The sequence below is a fragment of the Geotrypetes seraphini genome, chromosome 14, assembly GCF_902459505.1.
Source record: "Geotrypetes seraphini chromosome 14, aGeoSer1.1, whole genome shotgun sequence".
Lineage (NCBI taxonomy): Eukaryota > Metazoa > Chordata > Amphibia > Gymnophiona > Dermophiidae > Geotrypetes > Geotrypetes seraphini.
In genome coordinates, this window is record NC_047097.1 from 828347 (window position 1) to 849540 (window position 21194).

Genomic DNA, 21194 nt, shown 5'->3' on the forward strand with positions numbered 1-21194 from the left:
CTTTACCGTTTTTGGTTTTCCTGTGTTTAACTTCTTGGGCTTCCCAGTTCAATTTTTCTCTATGCATTTTTATTTCTAATTTGGGATCCCTTGTTCAATATTTGGTGAGAGTATGTCACTGTGATTGTAATAAGTAATGTGTGCAGCAATCCTTTGTACTGTTATGCTATCACTCGTGTTCTCCAAAAACAATACTTCACAGCATGTTTACTTATAGCTTTTTACTTATTCATTGGTCTTCAGAAGTGCCAGTATTAGCCAATTGATTTGAGTGGTATTTGGCCACTTCTGAAGACCAATGAATAAGTAAAAAGTTATAAGTAAACATGCTGTGAAGAACTGTGATTGTAATGGCAGGTGGAGAAATTGGGGGGTGGGAAGAGAGTAAGTAGAGGGGATCATGTCTAGCACTGGCCCTGACCCTTGATAAGCTCATAAGGATCCCAAGCATCACCAGCTTAGAATCTCCTCCAAAAGATGGCTAGAACTCTCTTAGGCTCTGCAGTCAGTGGCAGCATCCCTGAGCCACTGACAACTAAGCATGCACAGGGTGTTGGCATCGGTGGCTCATGGATGTTTCTGCAGTCTGTGAAGCTTGGTAAAAGGGAGTTCTGGCTGCCTTTGGAGGAAGTCTTCAGGAGAGTGGGGGTAGAGTGGAGACTGAGAGAAAATGTTGTGCTCACCCAAAATTGGCTGCCTGGCTACACCACTTATTATCCATCTATCGTTTAAATATGACCAATTTCTTCATTAATTGAGGATAACTGAATTGAAAAATCCACTATAAGGGTAGTAGAAGCAGCCTCTGGTTCCGGAAACATCAGTTTCTGACAAGTAGCTTTCATATTCTTCAGTGCTTCAGCAGCTGGCTATTGACTCTTCTGTTGCATGAGGAAGGAACTTTAATCTTAAATCTAGATCACATTTTCTCAGATTCTCTTAACATTTTCTATTTGTTTATTAGTTTAAATATTTTTATTAATATTCAGGACATCAGCAACAAGACCCAGAAAGAGATAAATCCCAGTTCCACAATACAGAATCCATGGTACCATAGAGGTAAGGAGTGGCCTGGTGGTAGAGCTGCTGTCTCAGCATACTGAGGTTGTGGGATCAAATCCCAACACTGATCCTTGTGATTCTGGGCAAGTCATCCAATCCACCATTGCCCCCAGGCACAAAATAAGTATCTGTGTATATGTAAACCACCTTGAATGTGTCACCATAAAAAGGCAGTATGAGTCCTATTCCCCTTTCACATTAAACACAAAATTTGCTTTAAAGAGGTTTAAATAATAAGAATTAAAATTACAAGCAAATTGAATACGAGTACAGCCAAACACCAAGGAACAAAAATAGAAATTAAACTATAATATTTCCAAAACAGCCACAATGATAAAGCCTAAAAAATAGCAAATAACTTAATATTACTAAATCTAAATGGCAATAAATTCCATAAAAAATGGTAATAAATTCTATAAAAAAGCACTAGCAAAAAATAAGACCCTATGATGGTATTAATCAAAAAAAAATTAAATCAGAACTCTTCTCGAACACCTAGGTTTTCAAGGCTTTTTTAAAAGACAAATAACTTGAAATGTTACTCAATTTAGATGGTAATGACTTCTATAAAAATGCAGGCAGGCAGGCATTAGCTGTGGCATCAACTGTTTGTTGAACAAAATAAAGGCATGTCTATGAATGAAGATGGCTTAAGAAAAAGAGCAAAAAGCATTTTAAGAATGAAGACTGCTTGAGATAAGTTCTACTTTGGCAATTTTTTTTCAATATCATGAATAAGTACACGTTAGAAAACTGATGAATAGATATAGTCACCGAAAAAATACCGCTAAGTAATGAAAAGAAAACCTTGGAAAAAATATATAATAAACTGATAAAAAAATTGTTAAAAAAAGTAAATAGATGAATATTAGTAATCTCTGTGGCCGATGAATGGAGCAAGGAGCAGGAACACTACGCTGATTATTCTAGTTTGTGACTTTGCAACTGTGCATAGGCTCCAATTCTGAGAAGAATAACGGCTGTAAGACACTAATTGCACTTTTCAGAATAAGTGGTATACTATACATTGTGTGATTTGTTCTATAAAAATGCATCAGTATAAAAAAACATTGACCATCCTATATTCAGATAGCAGGTTATCTCCTGAAGTCTGCAGCAAACCCAGAAATTCTGTACTGGCGTATCTGGTGACTGGCATTGAATTTCTGGGATTTTGGGTTGCTGGCTAAGCCAATATGGATTGGTTGGCCAACTAAGTCAAAGCGTCCAAAGCTGGATCCACATAAAAGTCAGGTCTATCTCTCTGCCACGTCCCATTCCTCCGCAGCCTCACCCCCAGCCCTGCCCCCTCAACCTGTTCTCATGTTCAGAGCCGCATTGGGAGGGCATCTGCTCATGCGCAGGAGTGACGCGATGATGTCACATTCATGTGCGCATGCACCTGACATCACCACATTGCATCCACATATGCACAGATGCTTTTCCGACACGATCCCGAGCTGGAAGCTTTTGAAAACCCAAAGAAAGTGCCAGGTTTTGAAAAGCGGTCCGGACACCCGGGTAAATCCGGATGTCTGGTAACCCTGTCTCAAACATCTCTCCCTTCTGCTGCCATTGGCATAGCTCCAGGCTTGCAAAGGCTTCCTAGTGCTTATTACTGTGGGCCCAGAGGTATAACAGTGCCAATGGTGGTAACAGCAGAATGGAGAGAGGGGTTTGCCTTGTTCCTATGCCCCACCACTAAGACAGTCTAAAACAGGGCTGCCCAAGTCCGGTCCTCGAGATCTACTGGCAGGCCAGGTTTTCAAGATATCCACAATGAATATGGATGAGAGAGAGATTTGCATACCAAGAAAGCAGGGCAGGCAAATCTCTCTCATGCATATTCATTGTAGATATCCTGAAAACCTGGCCTGCCAGTAGATCTTGAGGACCGAACTTGGACAGCCCTGGTCTAAAAGGTTAACAACTGCCACTGTGCCAATGTCAGGGCCCCTTGCTGTGAGTACTGTGCTTAATGGTTTGTGCTGGCCCTCTCTCCTCTCCTCTGTCAATAATTAGGATTTGGAAGAAACAGGAAGTAATGGCTAGAAAAGGTAACAGTGCAATGATTTGGTCTCTGTTGTGTCCACTTCAGTTTTCCTCTGAAGATGCAGCTTGTGAGGAGCAACAGGAAACTGAGCTGTTGTAGCAGACCCTGCTGGACTCTGGACTCAGCTGAAGCTAGATCAGGGAAGCACAAGTAAAGGAGGAGTACTTGGCAGGCAGGAAACAGAATGCTGAAGTTATCGCAGGAAAGAGGTAAGATGAAATGGGGAGGGGTCAAGGGAAGAGCGAGAAAAGAAGAGATAGGTTAACAATATATACAGGCAGAAGAAAGAAACTGATATGGATGCCTCTCCCAATAAACAACAAACAGTCTCTAAGTGACACACTTCAAATACTTTATGGCACGTTAACTCAACTGCTATTATGTCAAATATACCACGAGGCACAACTTTTTCTGTTCATTAGTAGGGTCCCTATATGGATCCAGAAAAAGGAGGATGAATTGAGACATCCAGGTTTTAATTCCTCTGAAAGCAATGGAAATAAGGAAGACAGAGATTTCTTACAGACATATTGCAGACTTCTTACAGACATACCATACATACAGACATATTACATAAGTATCTATCAGAGACTGTATTTTTTCTGTTAATGGTTCACAACTCTGGAATGCTCTTCCAAATCATATTCAAATGGTATCCAGTCTTGAATGATTTAAAAGTCTTTTAAAAACATTTTTGTTTATGAACGCATTCAGCTGACAGACTAATAATCGCAATCAGGCGTAAGGATTAATCTGAAACCTGGAGCACATAATTGGTTTTAAACCTTTTTTCTTTTGTTACTTACTTTACTGTTAACTATGTAGTTCTATTTTCTGATTTTATTTCATTTTAATTTATTTTAAAATATTTTTACTTTTATGTAAACCACATAGATGTTTTTCCAATGCGGTATATCAAATGTTGAATAAACTTGGAAACATCTGGGCATTATTTTCATTGAAAGCAATGAAAGTAAAACCCAGATATCTCAATCTGTCCTCCTTTTTTTGGAGCCATATGGTAACTCTAGTTAGCATTTACACTTCTTTCCTTTATGATTATTAGGGATAGGAAGCTAGAAGGCATTTATTTTATTTCCTGTGTTGTTTATGGAAATTTTCATTTTAATTCAGGGGGTTTGGGCCATTTTCTTATTCTAACAGCAGAGTGTGTGATGTTTCAAAAAAACGCACACTTTTTACAAACTTAACACTCTTTGAATGTATATTTACTGTATTACTGGTATGTGAAAAACATAAAATGTTTTTTTCTGCTCATTTAAATGTTAATGACAGATAAATATTCTAGATCTTATAGCAAAGTTTTTTACGTATTGAATATGTATGAACTGTCTAATATTTTTGACTGTTATAAAACTATATAGGATTAATATGGTATATAGATTTTTAAATAAATAAGTCATTGACATGCCTGTAACAAATGACAGTCCATCCCTCACAATCATAAGAAGAATTTCTTTGCATAAGAAAACCATTTTTTCTCCAAGATTTTTCTCAGTGCTCGCTTAACATCTTTGTTTCGGAGGCTGTAGATCATGGGATTTACCATAGGGATTACCATTGTGTATATTACAGAAAGCAAACGGTTTATGTACAAAGAAAACTGGGAACTTGGAATTACGTATATAAAGATTAGAGTCCCAAAATATATTAATGGTTAGTATTAATGAATAGACTGTGCTAACCATGTACACACCAATCATGAGCTGGGTACAAACTCTAATAGTCATTACAACAGGATAATGTAAAGGGTTGCATATTGCCACATAACGATCATACGCCATCACTGCCAACAAGAGACACTCTGCAGCTGCCATGTTTGCAGACATGAAGAGTTGTGTCGCACATTCAATCAGGGATATGGTGTTTTCCTCAACTTTGAAGTCAACTAATGCCTTTGGGGTGACTGCTGAGGAGCAACAGAGATCTATAAATGCTAAGTTTGTGAGAAAATAGTACATGGGTGTGTGAAGGTGAGGATCCATTCTAATTATCATGATGATACTGATGTTTCCCAGTATAGTGAAAATATACATGGCCAAAAATATAATAAACAGTAAACTCTGCATCTTGGGAAAGTCAGAAAATCCTAACAGGATAAACCCGGTCACAGATGTTTGGTTTTTGCCCTTCATTTTCCACAGGGCAGAGAGCTGGATATGCGCTGCTGGGATAAGAGAGAAATAAAATCAGAAAGTAATCGCGCATATATCCCTTTAGGAAGACTTCTTAATCCATTCGCAGTGTAACTAGCATAGTAATATGATTCAAGGGTTTCAGCCATTTTGTTAACATGGCATTTTTTGCACTTTCGAAATAGTATATACTCTACAAAGATTGCATATATAAGCTACAGTGAGCGTGCACTCTTTTGAATGGTAAGAACACAAGAATTGCCATACTGGGACAGACCAAAGGTCCATCAAGCCCAGTATTCTGTCTCCAACAGTGGCCAAACCTGGTTCCAAGTACCTAGGTAGATACCAAGTAGTAAAACAGTTTACACAGGAAATCTAATACAGCAACTTTATAAAAGAAGACTATGATAACATGAGAAGAATGGCAAAAAAGACATAGAGGTGCGGCTGCAAAGGTCAACAATATACATCAGATGTGGATGTTATTTTAAAAATACCATTCTGGAAGCCCAGACTAGATATATTCCATGTATTAAAAAAGGAGGAAGGAAGACCAACGGTAGCCAGTGTGGTTAACGAGTGAGATGAAGGAAGCTATTAGAGCTAAAAGAGAATCCTTCAGAAAGTGGAAGAAGAATCCAATTTAAAATAATTGTGAACAGCATAAGGAATGTCAAGTCAAATGCAAGACGCTAATAAGTAAGGTGACCTTAAAAAGAAGATTGTGCTGGAAGCAAAAACACATGGTAAATTTTTTTAGGTATATTAAAAGCCGGGAAGAGAATTGGTTGGACCGCTAGGCAACCAAGGAATAAAAGGATGACCATAGCAGAGAGATTAAATTAATTCTTTGCTTCGGTCTTCACTGAGGAAGATATAGGGGAGTTACTGGTGCCAGAAATGGTATTTAATTCTGATGAACCAGAGAAACTCATACAAATCTCTGTAACACTGGATGATATAATATGTTGATTTGACAAAATGAACATTAGAAAATCACATGGACCGGATGGTGTATGTCCCAGAGTACTGATAGAATTGAAAAATTAACTTGCAGAGCTATTGTTAGTAATTTGTCATTTTTCTTTAAAATCCATCATAGTATCAGAAGACTGGAGGGTGGCTAACATGACGCCAATTTTTTAAAAAGGGTTCCAGAGGTGATCTGGTAAATTATAGACCGGTGAGTCTGATGTCGGTGCCGGGCAAAATGGTAGAGGCTATTATAAAGAACAAAATGACAGAACATATATGTAAGCATGGATTAATGAGAGAAAGCCAACATGGATTTAGTCAAGGGAAATACCATATGGTCCAGGCAGTTTGTTACTGTCCAGTTTGTCAAATTGACTCATTACATTTTCCAGCGTTACAGAGATTTGCTTGAATATTTCTGATTCAGAGTTGCATACCATTTCTGGCACTTATAATTCTTCCATATCTTTGGTGAAGACCAAACAAAGAATTCATTTAAACTATCTGCTATGGCCTTGTCTTACCTAAGAGACCCTTTTATTCTTCAGTCATCTAGCGGTCCCATGCCTCTTTAATTTTCTTAGGAGCTTCTCATGAGGAACTTTGTCAAATGCTTTCGGAAAATCTAGGTACACTACATTAACCATCCCACCTTTATCCTCGTTTATTCACACCTTCAAAAAAGTCAAGCAAATTTGTGAGGCTAGATCTCCTTTGGCTGAACCCATGCTATATCTGTCCCATTAAATCATGTTTATCTATGTGATCCATAATTTTATTTTTAATAATTGTTTCTACTATTTTGTCTAGCACTGAAGTCAGGCTTATTGGTCTGTAATATTCCGAATCTTCCCTGGAACTCTTTTTAAAAATTGATATAACATTGGCAACCCTCCAATCTTCAGGTACTACAAACAAATTTAGCAACAGGTTACAGATCACTAACTGCAGGTCAGCAATTTAATGTTTGAGTTCCTTTAGTACTTCTGAATGTATACCATCTGGTCCAGGTGATTCATAACTTTTTAACTTGTCAGTTTGGCTTAGCACATCTTCCAGATTCACTGAGATTTCTTTCACTTCCTCCAGATCATCACCCTTTAAAACCATTAACTGTTAGATCTCTTACATCTTCTTCTGTAAAGGCCAAAGCAAATAATTCAGTCTTTCTGCTATGGCCTTATCCTCTGTGAGTGTCCCCTTTGCTCCTTGATCATCCAATGGTCCCACGGATTCCCTCACAGGTTGTTTGCTTCTGATCTTCTATTGTACTTTAAAAAATTGTTATGAGTTTTTGCCTCTTTTACAAGTTTATTTTCATATTCTCTCTTACCTTTTTTTTATCAATGCTTTGCATCTAAATGGAGTACAAGGACCGGCGCAAGATGTAGAAATAGAGGGGACGCTGGGAACCAATGATCACAATATGATCTGTTTCAACCTGGACACAGGGGTGAAACATGGATCCAGAACGACGGTCACGGCACTGAACTTCCGAAAAGGGGATTACGAAGGGATGAGACTCATGGTGGGGAAGAAGATTAAGAAGAGGATAAGCACTCTAAAAACACTAGAGCAAGCATGGTCCCTTTTTAAGAACACGGTCACCGAGGCACAAAATCTATATATACCACGTATCAACAAGGGATCCAAGAAGAAAAAGAACAAGGAACCAGCATGGCTCACTGTAGAGGTGAAGGAAGCGATCAGAGACAAGAAGACTTCATTTAAGGAATGGAAAAGGTCAAAAACGGATGAAAATTGGAAAAAGCACAAACAGCATCAAAGAAGGTGCCATAAAGAGGTAAGAGGGGCCAAAAGAGATTATGAGGAAAAAATAGCCAAAGAGGCAAAAAACATCAAGCCATTCTTTCGATATATTAAGGGGAAACGACCCATGAAGGAAGTGGAGGGGCTGTTGGATGACCATGGAATAAAGGGAATGCTAAAGGAGGACAAAGCCATCGCCGACAAACTGAACACATTTTTTGTGTCTGTATTTACCGAAGAGGATATACACAACATGCCGGAAGCTGACAGGCTATACGCAGGAAACGAAGACGGGAAACTGACAGGATTGACAGTCAGTCTAGTAGAAGTATGCAGGCAGATTGATAGGCTAAAAAATGATAAATCCCCGGGACCGGATGGCATCCATCCGAGGGTAATCAAGGAACTGAAAGGGACTATAGCTGAACTGCTTCAACTGATAGCCAATCTGTCGATCAAATCGGGAAAGATTCCGGAGGACTGGAAAGTGGGAAATGTTATGCCGATCTTCAAGAAAGGTTTGGGAGGAGATCCGAGAAACTACAGACCAGTGAGTCCGACCTCGGAACCTGGAATGATGGTAGAGTGGCTGATAAAGGACCGCATCATTGATCACCTTGATGGACACAATCTGACGAGGACCAGCCAGCATGGCTTCAACAAGGGGAGATCTTGCACTTCTTCAAGGGAGTAAACAGGCAGATAGACAAGGGCGAGCCAGTCGACATTGTATATTTGGATTTACAGAAGGCATTCGACAAGGTCCCGCATGAACGACTACTACGAAAAATTGCGAGCCATGGAATAGAGGGTGACATACTCATATGGATAAAAAACTGGTTGGTGGATAGGAAACAGAGAGTAGGGTATATGAACAATACTCGGACTGGAAAAGCGTCACGAGCAGAGTGCCGCAGGGTTCGGTGCTTGGACCCATCCTCTTCAACATATTTATAAACGAGCTGGAAATTGGTGATTAAATTTGTGGATGATACAGAGTAGTGAGGACGCGAGGGGATTGCGAAGATCTGCAATGTGACATAACCAAGCTCGAGAAATGGTTATCGACATGGCAAATGAGGTTCAGCGTGGATAAGTGTAAAGTGATGCATGTCGGTAACAAAAATCTCATGCACGAATACAGGATGTCCAGGGTGGTACTTGGAGAGACCTCCCAGGAAAGAGACTTGGGAGTTCTGATCGACAAGTCGATGAAGCCGTCCACGCAATGCGCGGTGGTGGTGAAAAGGGCAAACAGAATGCTAGGAATGATAAAGAAGGGGATCACGAATAGATAGGAGAAGGTTATTATGCTGCTGTACCGAGCCATGGTGCGCCCTCACCTGGAATACTGTATCCAGCTGGTCGCCATACTTGAAGAACGACATGATACTACTCAAAAGGGTCCAGAGAAGAGCAACTAAAATGGTTAAGGGGCTGGAGAAGTTGCCGTATAGCAAGAGATTAGAGAAACTGGGCATCTACTCCCTTGAAAAGAGGAGACTGACAGGGAACATGATCGAAACATTCAAAATAATAAAGGGAATAGACTTAGTAGATAAAGACAGGATGTTCACCCTCTCCAAGGTAGGGAGAACGAGAGGGCACTTTCTAAAGTTAAAAGGGGATAGATTCTGTACAAACTTAAGGAAGTTCTTCTTCACCCAGAGAGTGGTGGAAAACTGGAACGCTCTACCGGAGGCTGTTATAGGGGAAAACACCCTCCAGGGATTCAAGACAAAGTTAGATAAGTTCCTGCTGAACCGGAACGTACGGAGGTAGGGCTGGTCTCAGTTAGGGCACTGGTCTGACCCATTAGCGGCAATTCTTATGTTCTTATCACTGTGAATGCCACTAATATGGAACAGGAGGATGTTACTGGCCAGACTTTACGGTAGATATCCTGCAAACAACGGGATAGTTGGATAGGCTGGAGTGAGCTTGGATGGCAACTTCAGCATTTGAAACCTAGGACAATACCAGACTCCACAGTCTACGGCCCAGGAATATCAAAGAATAGACAAATTAATCTAATCATGTATTTTTAATGAGTAACTTATGGGCAGACTGTATGGACTATTCAAGCCTTTATCTGCTGTCATTTCCCATGTTACAAAGTAATGGGGCCAGATGGTGTACATCCAAGGGTGCTGAAGGAACTTAAGGAAGTTCTGGTAGTTCCGCTGACTGACCTTTTCAACGAGTCTCTAGAGTCGGGAGTGGTACCGGAGGACTGGAGAAGGGTGGATATGGTCCCTCTCCACAAAACTGGAAGTAAGGAAAAAGTAGGGAATTACAGGCCGGTAAGTCTGACTTCTGTGGTAAGCAAATTAATGGAAACACTTTTAAAACTGAGAATGGCAAGTTTCTAGAATCCTGTGGATTACAGGACTGGAGATAACATGGATTCACTAGAGGTAGGTCTTATCAGACAAATCCAATCAATTTCTTTGACTGGGTGACCAGAGAATTGGATAGAGGATGTGCACTAGATGTGGTGTATTTAGATTTTAGCAAAGCCTTTGACAATGTTCCACACAGACGTCTAATAAATAAACTGAGTACCTTCGGGATGGGTCCCAAAGTGACGGACTGGGTCAAGAACTGGTTGAGTGGAAGGTTGACAGGGTAGTGATCAATGGATATCTCTCTGAAGAAAGGAATATTACCAGTGGTGTGCCTCAAGGTTCTGTTCTTGGACCTGTTCTTTTTAACATTTTTATAAACGATATTGCTGAAGGGTTGTCAGGTTTGCCTCTTTGCAGATGATACGGATGGTGTGATTAACATGACAAAAGACCTGGCAGCTAAAATTTAATGTTAAGAAACACAAGTTCATGCATTTGGGCTGCAAAAAACAGAGGGAACAGACAGTTTAGGGGGTGAAGAACTTTTGTGCACGATAGAAGAGCGGGACTTTGGTGTGATCTTAAGGTGTCCAAACAGGTTGAAAAGGTGATAGCGAAAGCTAGAAGGATGCTAGGTTGCATAGGGAAAGGTATGGCCAGTAGGAAAAAGGAGGTATTGATGCCTCTGTATAAGACTCTGGTGAGACCTCATTTAGAATATTGGGTACAATTCTGGAGGCTGCACCATCAAAAATATATAAAAAGGACGGAATCGGTCCAGAGGAAGGCTACTAAAATGGTGTGTGGTCTTCATTATAAGGCATATGGGTGGCAGACTTAAAGATCTCAATCTGTATACTTTGGAGGAAAGGTGGGAGAGGGGAGATATGAAAGACATTTAAATACAGATGTAATGTAAATGCGCATGAGTCGAGTCTCTCATTTGAAAGGAAATTCTGCAATGAGAGGGCATCGGTTGAAGTTAAGAGGTGATAGGCTCCAGAGTAATCTAAGGAAATACTTTTTTACAGAAAGGGTGGTAGATGCGTGGAATAGTCTCCCAGAAGAAGTGATATAGACAGAGACTGTGTCAGAATTCAAGAAAGCCTGGGATAGGCATATGGGGTCTCTTAGAGAGAGGAAGAGCTAATGGTTACTCTGGATGGGCAGACTGGATGGGCCATTTGGCCTTTACCTGCCATCATGTTTCTAGGTTTCTCTGTCAACTACTTAACCCACACAGTTGTCCCTCTTCCTGTGAAACTATCACTGGAATCCTTTTATGTTTCCCTTACAAATACTGATATTTGTAGAAATTTGCTTATTTTTGATCTGAAGAAGTTAATCATAAAATGCATTGTTAGTCCAATAAAATTGTATGACCTTATTTCCTTTGTTATTGCTTTATTTCTATATATTACCTTGAAAAGTGGACTAGCACGACCACTACACCATTTCATTCATGATAATTTTCATAAAAATCTATAAGCCATTATTAAGATGGACTTTGAAAAATCCTCTACTTATTCCTAGGATATGCAGTATTAAAATCTGTTTTATTCTTTGGGTTCTTGCTAACTACTTATGAGCTGGGTTGGCACAAAACAGAATACAAATGCACCACAGATCTGAAGACAGACAAAACAACAGCAGAGGAGATGAAAGAACGTACAGTCTATGGCATTCAAACAGATGGATTTATTAATGCAAATGGTTGACTAAACACAATTTGTATTTCGGTCTCAAGGCCTCAAAGCAAACAGAAAATATAAACAAAATGGATGGTAGGGAACAGCAAATCTGGGCAAGAAGAGCGGCAGGCTACAGGATACAAGTGTCTTGTTTCAAGAGTGACGCAATCGCCATTATCACTGAATGTAACTCATCTTGAAAAAGACATGAGCCAAATCCAAATAAATAAGAATAACGCCCCCCCCCCACCATAGAAAGGAAAGAGAGAAGGAAGCATAGAAGAAGCATTTTATAAAGACCATTGATTCCTGGAAACTGCTAAAGGTGACTTTGATCAATGTGGAAACAATGGAAGGTCAGGGGTGGAAGTGAGTGAGAAGAAAATCACAGAACTTATAGGTTAAACTGAAGTTCAGCAAGAGAGACGGAGGCAGAAAAGGTAGAAATCATTTGTTTTCAATCATTTAGGAAAGTGTGGGTCAATGAATGGATCAGAGTCAAAAATAAATTAAAATCCAGTGGTAGGAATCCTTATTTCTTTTTGATCCTATCAATATTCCCTCTGAGCCTGAGCAGCTTACTGTCCGCTTCTGCCAGTGCTGAACTCGGATATTAAGTGCCAAGCCATTTTAGATGACCAGGATTGAATATCTGAATTTTTGGGGGCCAGCTCTAACTGTTTCCTTTTATCAAGTTGTTATTAGGGGTGTTTTTTAATCAGCGGCCATGGCAGTAAAATTTCCGAAGCTCATAGAATTCCTATGTGCATTACAGTTTTTACTGCCATGGTTGGCAATAAAAAAACTACCAGTTTTGGTAAGTGGATAACTAGTAAAAGAGGCCCTAAGTCTGCACCTAAGGTAGTGGAAGGATAAGCGACATGCTCAAGATCACAGGGATCTCTTTCTGGAGAGATGTATTCCAGCAAATTCATGAACTTCTCTGTAAAGTCACAATCAAGCAACATTACAGACAGTAAATTTGTAGGACATGTTCGCAAATACAGATCATTTTAATTGCTTCTTCTTACCTAGGCAGAATGAATGGTATCTTCTCTTGCCTCTGAATAATATGTGAATAAAACTAATCTAGGAGTAAATATACTGTATATTCTTTGTTCTGTGACATGAGGGACTGGATCCCTGAAGTATTACAAGGTACACAAAGAAACACTTAGAACATGTACCATCTGGGGAATATCATCTTATTAAGCTCTGATATTTGTTTATCAGCAATGCCTGAGAGAGCCAGAGCAATATGCATAGCATAGATGAACTTTTAGTGGTGGTGAGGGACACAAAAATATTAATTGGACAACATTTAGCAGTTTTAACTGCTGACCACGACCCAGATATTTAGTATAGAATTTATCAATGTGTGCTACTATTAAGAAAGGCTATTTTACCACAAAAACATCACAAGTTGTGGTAAAACAACCAGTCTTAACAGTAGCACACATTGATTAATTCCCCCCTTAGTGTCAGGCCAAGTCTGAGGACCAGACAAGAGGCCATTAATTTTCTAAAAAAAGAGCATGAGCAATGTTGGTAAAAGCCAATCTCAAGACTTCAAAAAATCTCCAGCAGTCTAGAAGTAATGACAGCATTTCCTGCAGAGAATCATGCCAAAAATTTAAATCTAAAAGTAGTGTGATGCTCCAGTGCCACCTACTGATTGTGTAGTGTAGTATAAACCGAGTCTCTTTCACCGTTTACCAGTAGTGTAAGCCAAATCTTGTAGTCATGGCTTAACGCTAGTATTCCTCCCCTTGAGGAAGCATTCCTTCTCTTTCCAAAGGCTCTCCTTTCTCTCACGGTGATAACATTTGGAATCCTACTGACCGTTTTGTCAGACCACAGAAGGCAGAAAAGGGAAAGCCCCCTTCCCTCTTTTGGGTTGAATCAAATCTCTGGAAGTCTTTTCCCCTTTGAAAGGCTCCCTTTTATCTATTCCAGTTTGTATGAAAATGCAAATCAGTTGAGTAAGTTCATCACAAAGGTAAAGGTCCCCTTCATATTCCAACAAAACATAACACTTTGGCAATTTCAGGACAGCCTACTCCTGTTTTCACCCACATAGCTCCATGGATTGACTAGTACCCCCTTACTGGAATTAAGTTGAACTAATTATCTCCCTGTTCACTCCTGAGTATCTATTCTTGTCCCTTGGAAATCCTTGAGCCAGTTAAGATCTGGGTATCCCTCCCTCAAGAAAGCTCACTCCCATGTGATTGGACAAACTCCATCACAAGTAGACATCCCACTACTACATAAGAACATAAGAATTGCCGCTGCTGGGTCAGACCTGTGGTCCATTGTGCCCAGCAGTCCGCTCACATAGCGGCCCTCTGGTCAAAGACCAGCGCCCTAACTGAGACTAGCCCTTCCTTCAAACGTTCTGGTTCAGCAATAAAAATAAATAAATTATCTGGAATCTGAGCAAGGCTCAGACTTCTCAGTCCAATTCCCCTTTTCTGGCAAACAGAGTAAAACAAAAGAATAGTTTCCTGGTATTTAACACAATACAAGATTTTAAACCAGCAAGTTCATTTTAGTCCTTTTCTTAATACAAAACTGGAGAAGCCCAGCTGCCATCACCAAACAATCAAAGCAAACGTTTCACAAAATGCTTCTCTCTATATAGTTCTGACCTTAGCAAGGCAGGGCTTTGTGCCAGGTCAAAGAACACAAGCCCTCTCAGGGTGGTGGAGCTAATACCTACGGGTATTTCCACTCTCCCCAAAAGTATACAGCTTCCAGCCCTCCAAAGTCCTTGCTGGCAGCTTTCAAACAGAGCACAGTTCTCTTCAGAGAAGGAAAAAAACGTTTGGCAAAAATACACAGGGAGCACACATTTCCCTCCCTTTGTCACAGCAATCAATTAGCTTTAAGTCCTTATTCACAATAATCAAGCAGAAAAAAACCCAACACATCAGCTTCAGTCTTTTCTAGCAAAAAAAACCTCCATTCAAAATACTGATGGCAGTTACTCACAGTTCCTCCATGCTTTCCCAGTGTTTCAGAAGCTGGTTGCCAGTCCATTAATTCCCCTTGTGGGTCACAAACAGCCTCTTCTGAATCCAATTCCTGTATTTCAATATCATGCAATTCTACCTGCTCATATTTTCTCTCAAGTAGTTTTCTTAGCAGCTCTACATTTGCCTTTCTGGACAGCTTCCTTCCTCCATACACAGGTGCTAAACCTCCCTTTGGTGAGGAAAGCTGCTTGCTCCAGGGCCCTACCCCCTCGCTCTAGCTGGGACAGAAGATTTAAAGGGACCTGCACTCTTAAACTGGGACTCAGCTTTTGCAGACTTTAATGTGAGAGCTTTATATCTGGGACTTTTAATTTGGTTCTGCTTTTCCTTCCTGGGCTGCTGGTAGGACTAGGGGCTAGATTCACAAAGCAAACCGATCAGTTTGCGACCCCAGCCCGATTCACTTACCTGTCTTCCGACCATCCTCCGATCCATGCATGCAAATGAGGGCAAAGCCATGCAAATGTAGGCAGGGATGCGATTCACTAAACTTTTTTCCTATCCAACTGTGCTCGCAAAAAGTGACTGCTCAGGACCAGTCGCTGAAGCCCTTTGCAAGTGCTCTGCCTTCTGCAGCCCTGCTCTCTGCCCTGTCAGGCCTGATCTATTGCTTCCCCGAATGCCTCCTGCAGCCCCAAACTTACCTGCCTGCTTACCCTGAACACACCTGCATTCCAGCCCCAAACCTGAATACACCTGCCTGCCCCAACTCTCCCACCCTTCCCCGCACTGCAAGCCCGTAGTTTTAACCCGCGGGCTTAAGTGGGTTAAAATCACGGGCTCCCAAAAGTTCGATTGCAAAAAAAAAAAAAAATAAATAAATCTATTGCCGGCCCTGAAGTCCAGCAATAGCATTTTTGTGGGCTTTCTTGCGGCCTTGACTGCGCTAAGAAGAAGAAAAAAAATCCGATGGCAAGAAGGTCCCACGCATGCTCAGACCGTCTACAGATGGTCTGCGCATGCGCGGGGATTGCTATAGCACGATCCGTGTCTGCAGATGGGGGCGTTCCTCCGACCACCCTCATCTGCATGTTAAAGTTTATTGAATTAGTCCAGGGGTGTCCAATGTCGGTCCTCGAGGGCCGCAATCCAGTCGGGTTTTCAGGATTTCCCCAATGAATATGCATGAGATCTATTTGCATGCACTGCTTTCATTGTATGCTAATAGATCTCATACATATTCATTGGGGAAATCCTGAAAACCCAACTGGATTGCGGCCCTCGAGGACCGATATTGGACACCCCTGAATTAATCGGACCTGCCCGGATCTGATCTGGCAGGTTAATGAATCCTGCCCTAGGTTCATATTCCTGAGGTTCAAGCTCAAGGTTTGCAGGGTCTCTGTCACAATGCGCATTTAGGCTTGTTTTTAAATTTGTCCTCCAAGTATTTTGGATAAGAAGGGGAGGAGAGAGATGGGGCAATAGTTGAAGAGGGGCAGGTAGGGTCCAGCAAGGTTTTTTTGAGGAGTGTTGTAACTAGTGTTTTTGAAGGTGTCAGGTACAGTTGCAGTAGAGGAATAGGTTGAGGATATAGCAGATAGTGGAGATAACAGTAGGAGAGATGGTGCTCAGTAGAGGGGAGGTGATGGAGTTAGAGGAACAGGTAGGGAATTAAGAGGAAGAGAGAAAATGTGCAGTTTCCTCTGTGATTTCAGAGAAAGGAGAAAAGGCAGCATGGGTTTGCAGGGTTAGCAGGGTAGATGGGAGGAGGGAGAGATGGAGATGATTCAGTTGAGAACTCAAGATAATGGTTAACCTTGTTGTGGAAGTATTCAGCCATGGTCTGGGGAGAAAGTGAAGGAGGAGTCAGAAATGAATAGAGAGTTAATTGTGGCAAAGAGACAGTAAGGGTTGGATCCAAGAAAATCAGTCAAGCAGGTGTAGTAGTCTCATTTCACAAGCAAAAGGATGGATTGGAAGGAGGTCAGCAGGAATTTGAAATTAAGTCAGCATGAGCATGGGATTTTAGCCAGTGACGTTCTGCAGATTGAGCACAGGAATGTAAGTAGCAGATTTTAGAGGTCAGCCTGGGCTGGGGTTTGGTGCATTTTACATAACGTGAAATGGGAGGAGCAAGGTTATCAAGGACAGAGAGAATAGTATTATAAGAAAAGAGTGCTTCATTGACATATTTGCATAGTGATTGAGAGGAGGGAGATAGTGGCAGAGAGAACGCACAGGTCAATAGCTTGAAGATCTTGAATGTATTTGTGAGGATTAGTTGTATCTGGAGGGGAGGGTGTTAGAGTCGTGAAGGCTATCAGAAGATGGTCAGAGAGCAGGAGAATTGAGGTGGAGAACTTGGTAACTGAGGAGTTCCATTCTAATGTGTAGAGGTAGTGGAGCACAGCTGAAGACCGAATGAGGATAGAGCAAGAAACTTTGACATGTAGGAATCAGAAATGTCCTCAGCATGAATGCTGAAATCATGAAGAATAAGGGAAGGAGATGATGGTTTGAGAAAGACAGAGAGCTAGGAATCAAGGCCAATGAGAAAGGAATTTGTCTGGAGCTTGATAAAAAAAACACTATTCAGAGAGGGAGGGGAGCAAATAGATGGATGGAGTGGACTTCGAAGGAGGAGAAGCAGTGAGACTGAGGTAGAAGAGGTTGAAATCTACAGGAGGGTGAGTGCAGCAGCCCAACTCCTCCTCTGTGAACTACCGGACAAGGTATGTGGGAGAAGTGGTAACCACTGTGACATAGCACAACTGAACAGTCTTCAGGGCAGAGCCAGGTTTCAGTTAGTGCAAGTAGGTGGAAAGAATGAAAGATAAAAAGGTTATGAATGTAAATGATCTTGTTGGAGATGGAATGGGCATTCCACAGGGCACATGAGAAAGGTAGAGAAGAAGGGGAAAGGAGAGGAACAGAGATAAGGTTGGAGATGTTGTGTTGAGGTCTGCATGACTAGGGTGAGAGTTAATTAGGAGGACCAAGATTGGGGTTGATGTCCCCTGCAATGAGAAAAATTAAGAGTAGGAGAGGTGCGATGATGGTGATGCTTTTGAGATGTGATCAGACAGGATGGGGAGGATTGAATGAGGAGAAACTGGTGAAGCTTTATTGCTGTGAAGGTGGGAGATAGAAGGGATGATAAAGTGGTGGATTAAAAAAGTGGTCCATTAGGACTTAAGAAATGCAGTGGTTTGGGATGGAGAGGGAAATTGGGTAAGGTCAGTAACAAGAAAAGTTGTAATGGAGCCATAGACTAGGAGAGAGTAATGATATCTGGGGTGAGGTAGATTTAGATGGGTGGATTTTCCTGGGGGAGAAGTCTGCTGGTGGATTGTAAGGTCTGTTTATAACTGCATGTATTGCATTTTTGTTATTACATATTCAAGATGGAGGGCAGTGGGGGATTAAGAGACTTGTTGAGGGTCACAAGAAGTGCTGGGATTTGATCCCACAACCTCTGGCTGCAGTGGCAGTGGTTCTACCACTAGACCAGCTGATCTAAGTATAAAGAAAGGGGTGATTTGGTGATAGTCAAGAAGGTCACCTGATATATTTGCTTTTGTCCAAAATAACTAACTATGCTGCTGCTTTTATCAGTGGGTTTTATAACAATATTTACAATTGACTGCTAATTCACGCATGGCTTGATGTTCAGATTTATTAAGGTTGTAAAATCTTTGGGTTTTACTCTGTTCAAGTTTTCAATCTCTCTAAGTACGCATTGTTGAAAAGAATATATTAATGGGCCCATGGCACCAGGAGTCCACAGTAAACATAGCTTAGCCACTGATAATTTACATTAAGGAATTTAATTGTTAGAGAAGAAAAGATCTCTTTGTAATTTTCTGATGAATTTATGTATGCTGTTTCTGGTTTGAAAGGAATCATAATTAACAGAAGAAAGAAAAGGTCCTTTTAGATGACATTGAGCTGAACCATTGTAGATAAATTGAAAACCGTTGTTGGGGTGCCTGATTCCATATCTGTTGTAAAAAAATTGGTGGAAGGATCTGGTGCCTGTGTTGGGCTGCTTAAAGGTGAGGTCAATAATTTCTCTGATTCAATATGAAGTCTCTTCTTTCTATGCTTTTCAGTGTCGTGATTGCTTAGTGTTCCCAGTGTCTGCTTTCACTTTGGACTGTGGACAAATGGATTCTGTATTATAGTCAATTTCATCATGTTTCAACTTCTCTCTCTTGACTTTAATGTCTGTTCTAAAGACATTGATACATTTATTAAAAGTTCTGTAGGTGTTCTCAAAATGAGAATCTACTCATGTAGTTCTCTATTTGTCAACACTTTCATCTTTAAAACATCACATTGTTTTGCTGTTTCAGCCAACAGGATCATTAAAAACAAACAGCATTTATTTAAAATTGCACCCCATTGCTCTGAACATTATGGGTACTTTTTGAATGCTAAGACTCCACAAATAATGAAGAATTCCAAGCACAGACAATCCATATGGGGAACAGGTTTACAAGAAGACAATAAACACAGGTTGCATCAGTGGGAGAGTGTGATGCAATGGTTAGAGCTACAGCCTCAGCTCCTCGAGGCTGTAGGTTCAAATCCCGCACTGCTCCTTGTGACCCTGGGCAAGTCACTTAATCCCCATTGTCCCAGGTACATTAGATAGAGTGGGAGCCCACCGGGACAGTTAGGAGAAAAATACTTGAGTACCTGAATAATTTGTAATCTGCATAGAATTGTAGGATATGCAGAATATAAATGAATAAGTAACTCATTCAAAATATTCATTCTGCTCTCCCTGGTTGTACATTGGCATGACAATAGCTACAAAATATCTGAATTCTAGTTTCATTTTCCAACATTTCTCCACTGGATGGCATGAAGGAGACATTGCTAGGATCCTTACTTGTGCTGAACAACGCTGGATTTTTAGTTATTAGTGCAGCATCCTGTCACATGGTGGGCTAGTCTCAGTTAGGGCACTGGTCTTTGACCTAAGGGCCGCCAAGTGAGCGGACTGCTGGGCACGATGGACCACTGGTCTGTCCCAGCAGCGGCAATTCTTATGTTCTTATGACACTAGAATTATAGCACATTAATCATAACATTGTTGAAATCATCACTCACTGACTCATTCTATTTGAACCTTTGCAAATTAATATTTACTACCGAAGCACTAGTGTATATGGTATGTGGAGATTAAAACATGAAGAATGTCTTTATACGTTTTAAAGGATATTTATAACTTTAGCACATTTTACATTCACAAGATCTTTATCCATTGTTTTTATTTGAGGCTTCCCCTTTGATTTTTGCATTAGCAGGAATTCACCATTTATTTATTTTTCTATCCTGTCTCCCCCAAAGTGTTACAAATTGCCTTAGTTATAGTATAGGTTTTATTTTTATCAGTACAAGTTTTTATCCTAACTTGGCACATACTAAGGACCTAATACCAATATACATAATATACAGGTTAAATTTGTCAGCTTTACAGAGCAAAAACTTTCAATACAAGTTTTTATCTTGTTTTTGCAATTAACTATGACAAATTATAACCTCTTAACTGTACATTATGTATGTTAGCCTGTAACCTGTTTGAAATAAAAGAATTTCTGCCTCAAATGTGCTCCAAACAGTCCCATCTTCAGGATCTTTTGGACGGACCTCCGACCAAAACCTCAGCCCCTTGAACCTTGTCAAGCGACAGGAGGCAGAAAAATGCAGCCTGCGCCGATACCCTGAGGGCTCTTACTCAAGGTACATGCAGCCTGCGCGTCAGCCTCTGGCAAGCTCAGGAGGCAAGATTGCTTCCAGAGCTTGACCTGTGAATCTGTAGTCCAGCTCTGCGGAAACTGCTTCTTTTCCCAGGCAGAGAACCTTTCCATAAGGGGTCTCCAGTGCACCGAAGCCACCCAAAAAGGAGGAACAAGTGAAAAAATTAGAAAAAGGAGATCAGAAGTACTTCTGCACGGTTCGCTTGCAGAAATAAAACTGTAGTGGGCTCTGTGTTCCTCAGCTAAGTGGGAGCAGAGAGAAAAAATGGCTGGTATTCTGGAAGACCTGGTTCACGGGTTGAGATAAAACACCTATCCTATTGATTCCGGAGAATTTAGTTTTCCATCTGATTTACCGATAGTAGGATGAAACAATGAATGGAACAA

At 40.8% G+C, this 21194-nt stretch overlaps 2 protein-coding genes across 4 annotated transcripts in view; both read right to left on the minus strand.

The window, feature by feature from the left end:
- ALDOB (aldolase, fructose-bisphosphate B) overlaps nt 1–15078 on the minus strand; it is a 269623-nt gene extending 254545 nt beyond the window's left edge. The window contains exon 1 of the mRNA XM_033920844.1: nt 15053–15078. Coding sequence (XP_033776735.1) covers nt 15053–15063 — 11 coding nt within the window. The 5' untranslated portion in view covers nt 15064–15078. The remainder of the gene's footprint in view (nt 1–15052) is intronic.
- LOC117348574 (olfactory receptor 1038-like) overlaps nt 1–15148 on the minus strand; it is a 42561-nt gene extending 27413 nt beyond the window's left edge. Inside the window, exon 1 of one of the 3 annotated variants that reach the window (XM_033920849.1) lies at nt 14781–14824. The gene's annotated coding sequence lies outside the window, so the exon portion shown is untranslated. Of the gene's footprint in view, nt 1–14780; nt 14825–15052 lie in introns of those variants that run through there. The other 2 variants (XM_033920846.1, XM_033920847.1) reach the window with 2 other exon arrangements.
- Nucleotides 15149–21194: the final 6046 nt, after the last annotated feature.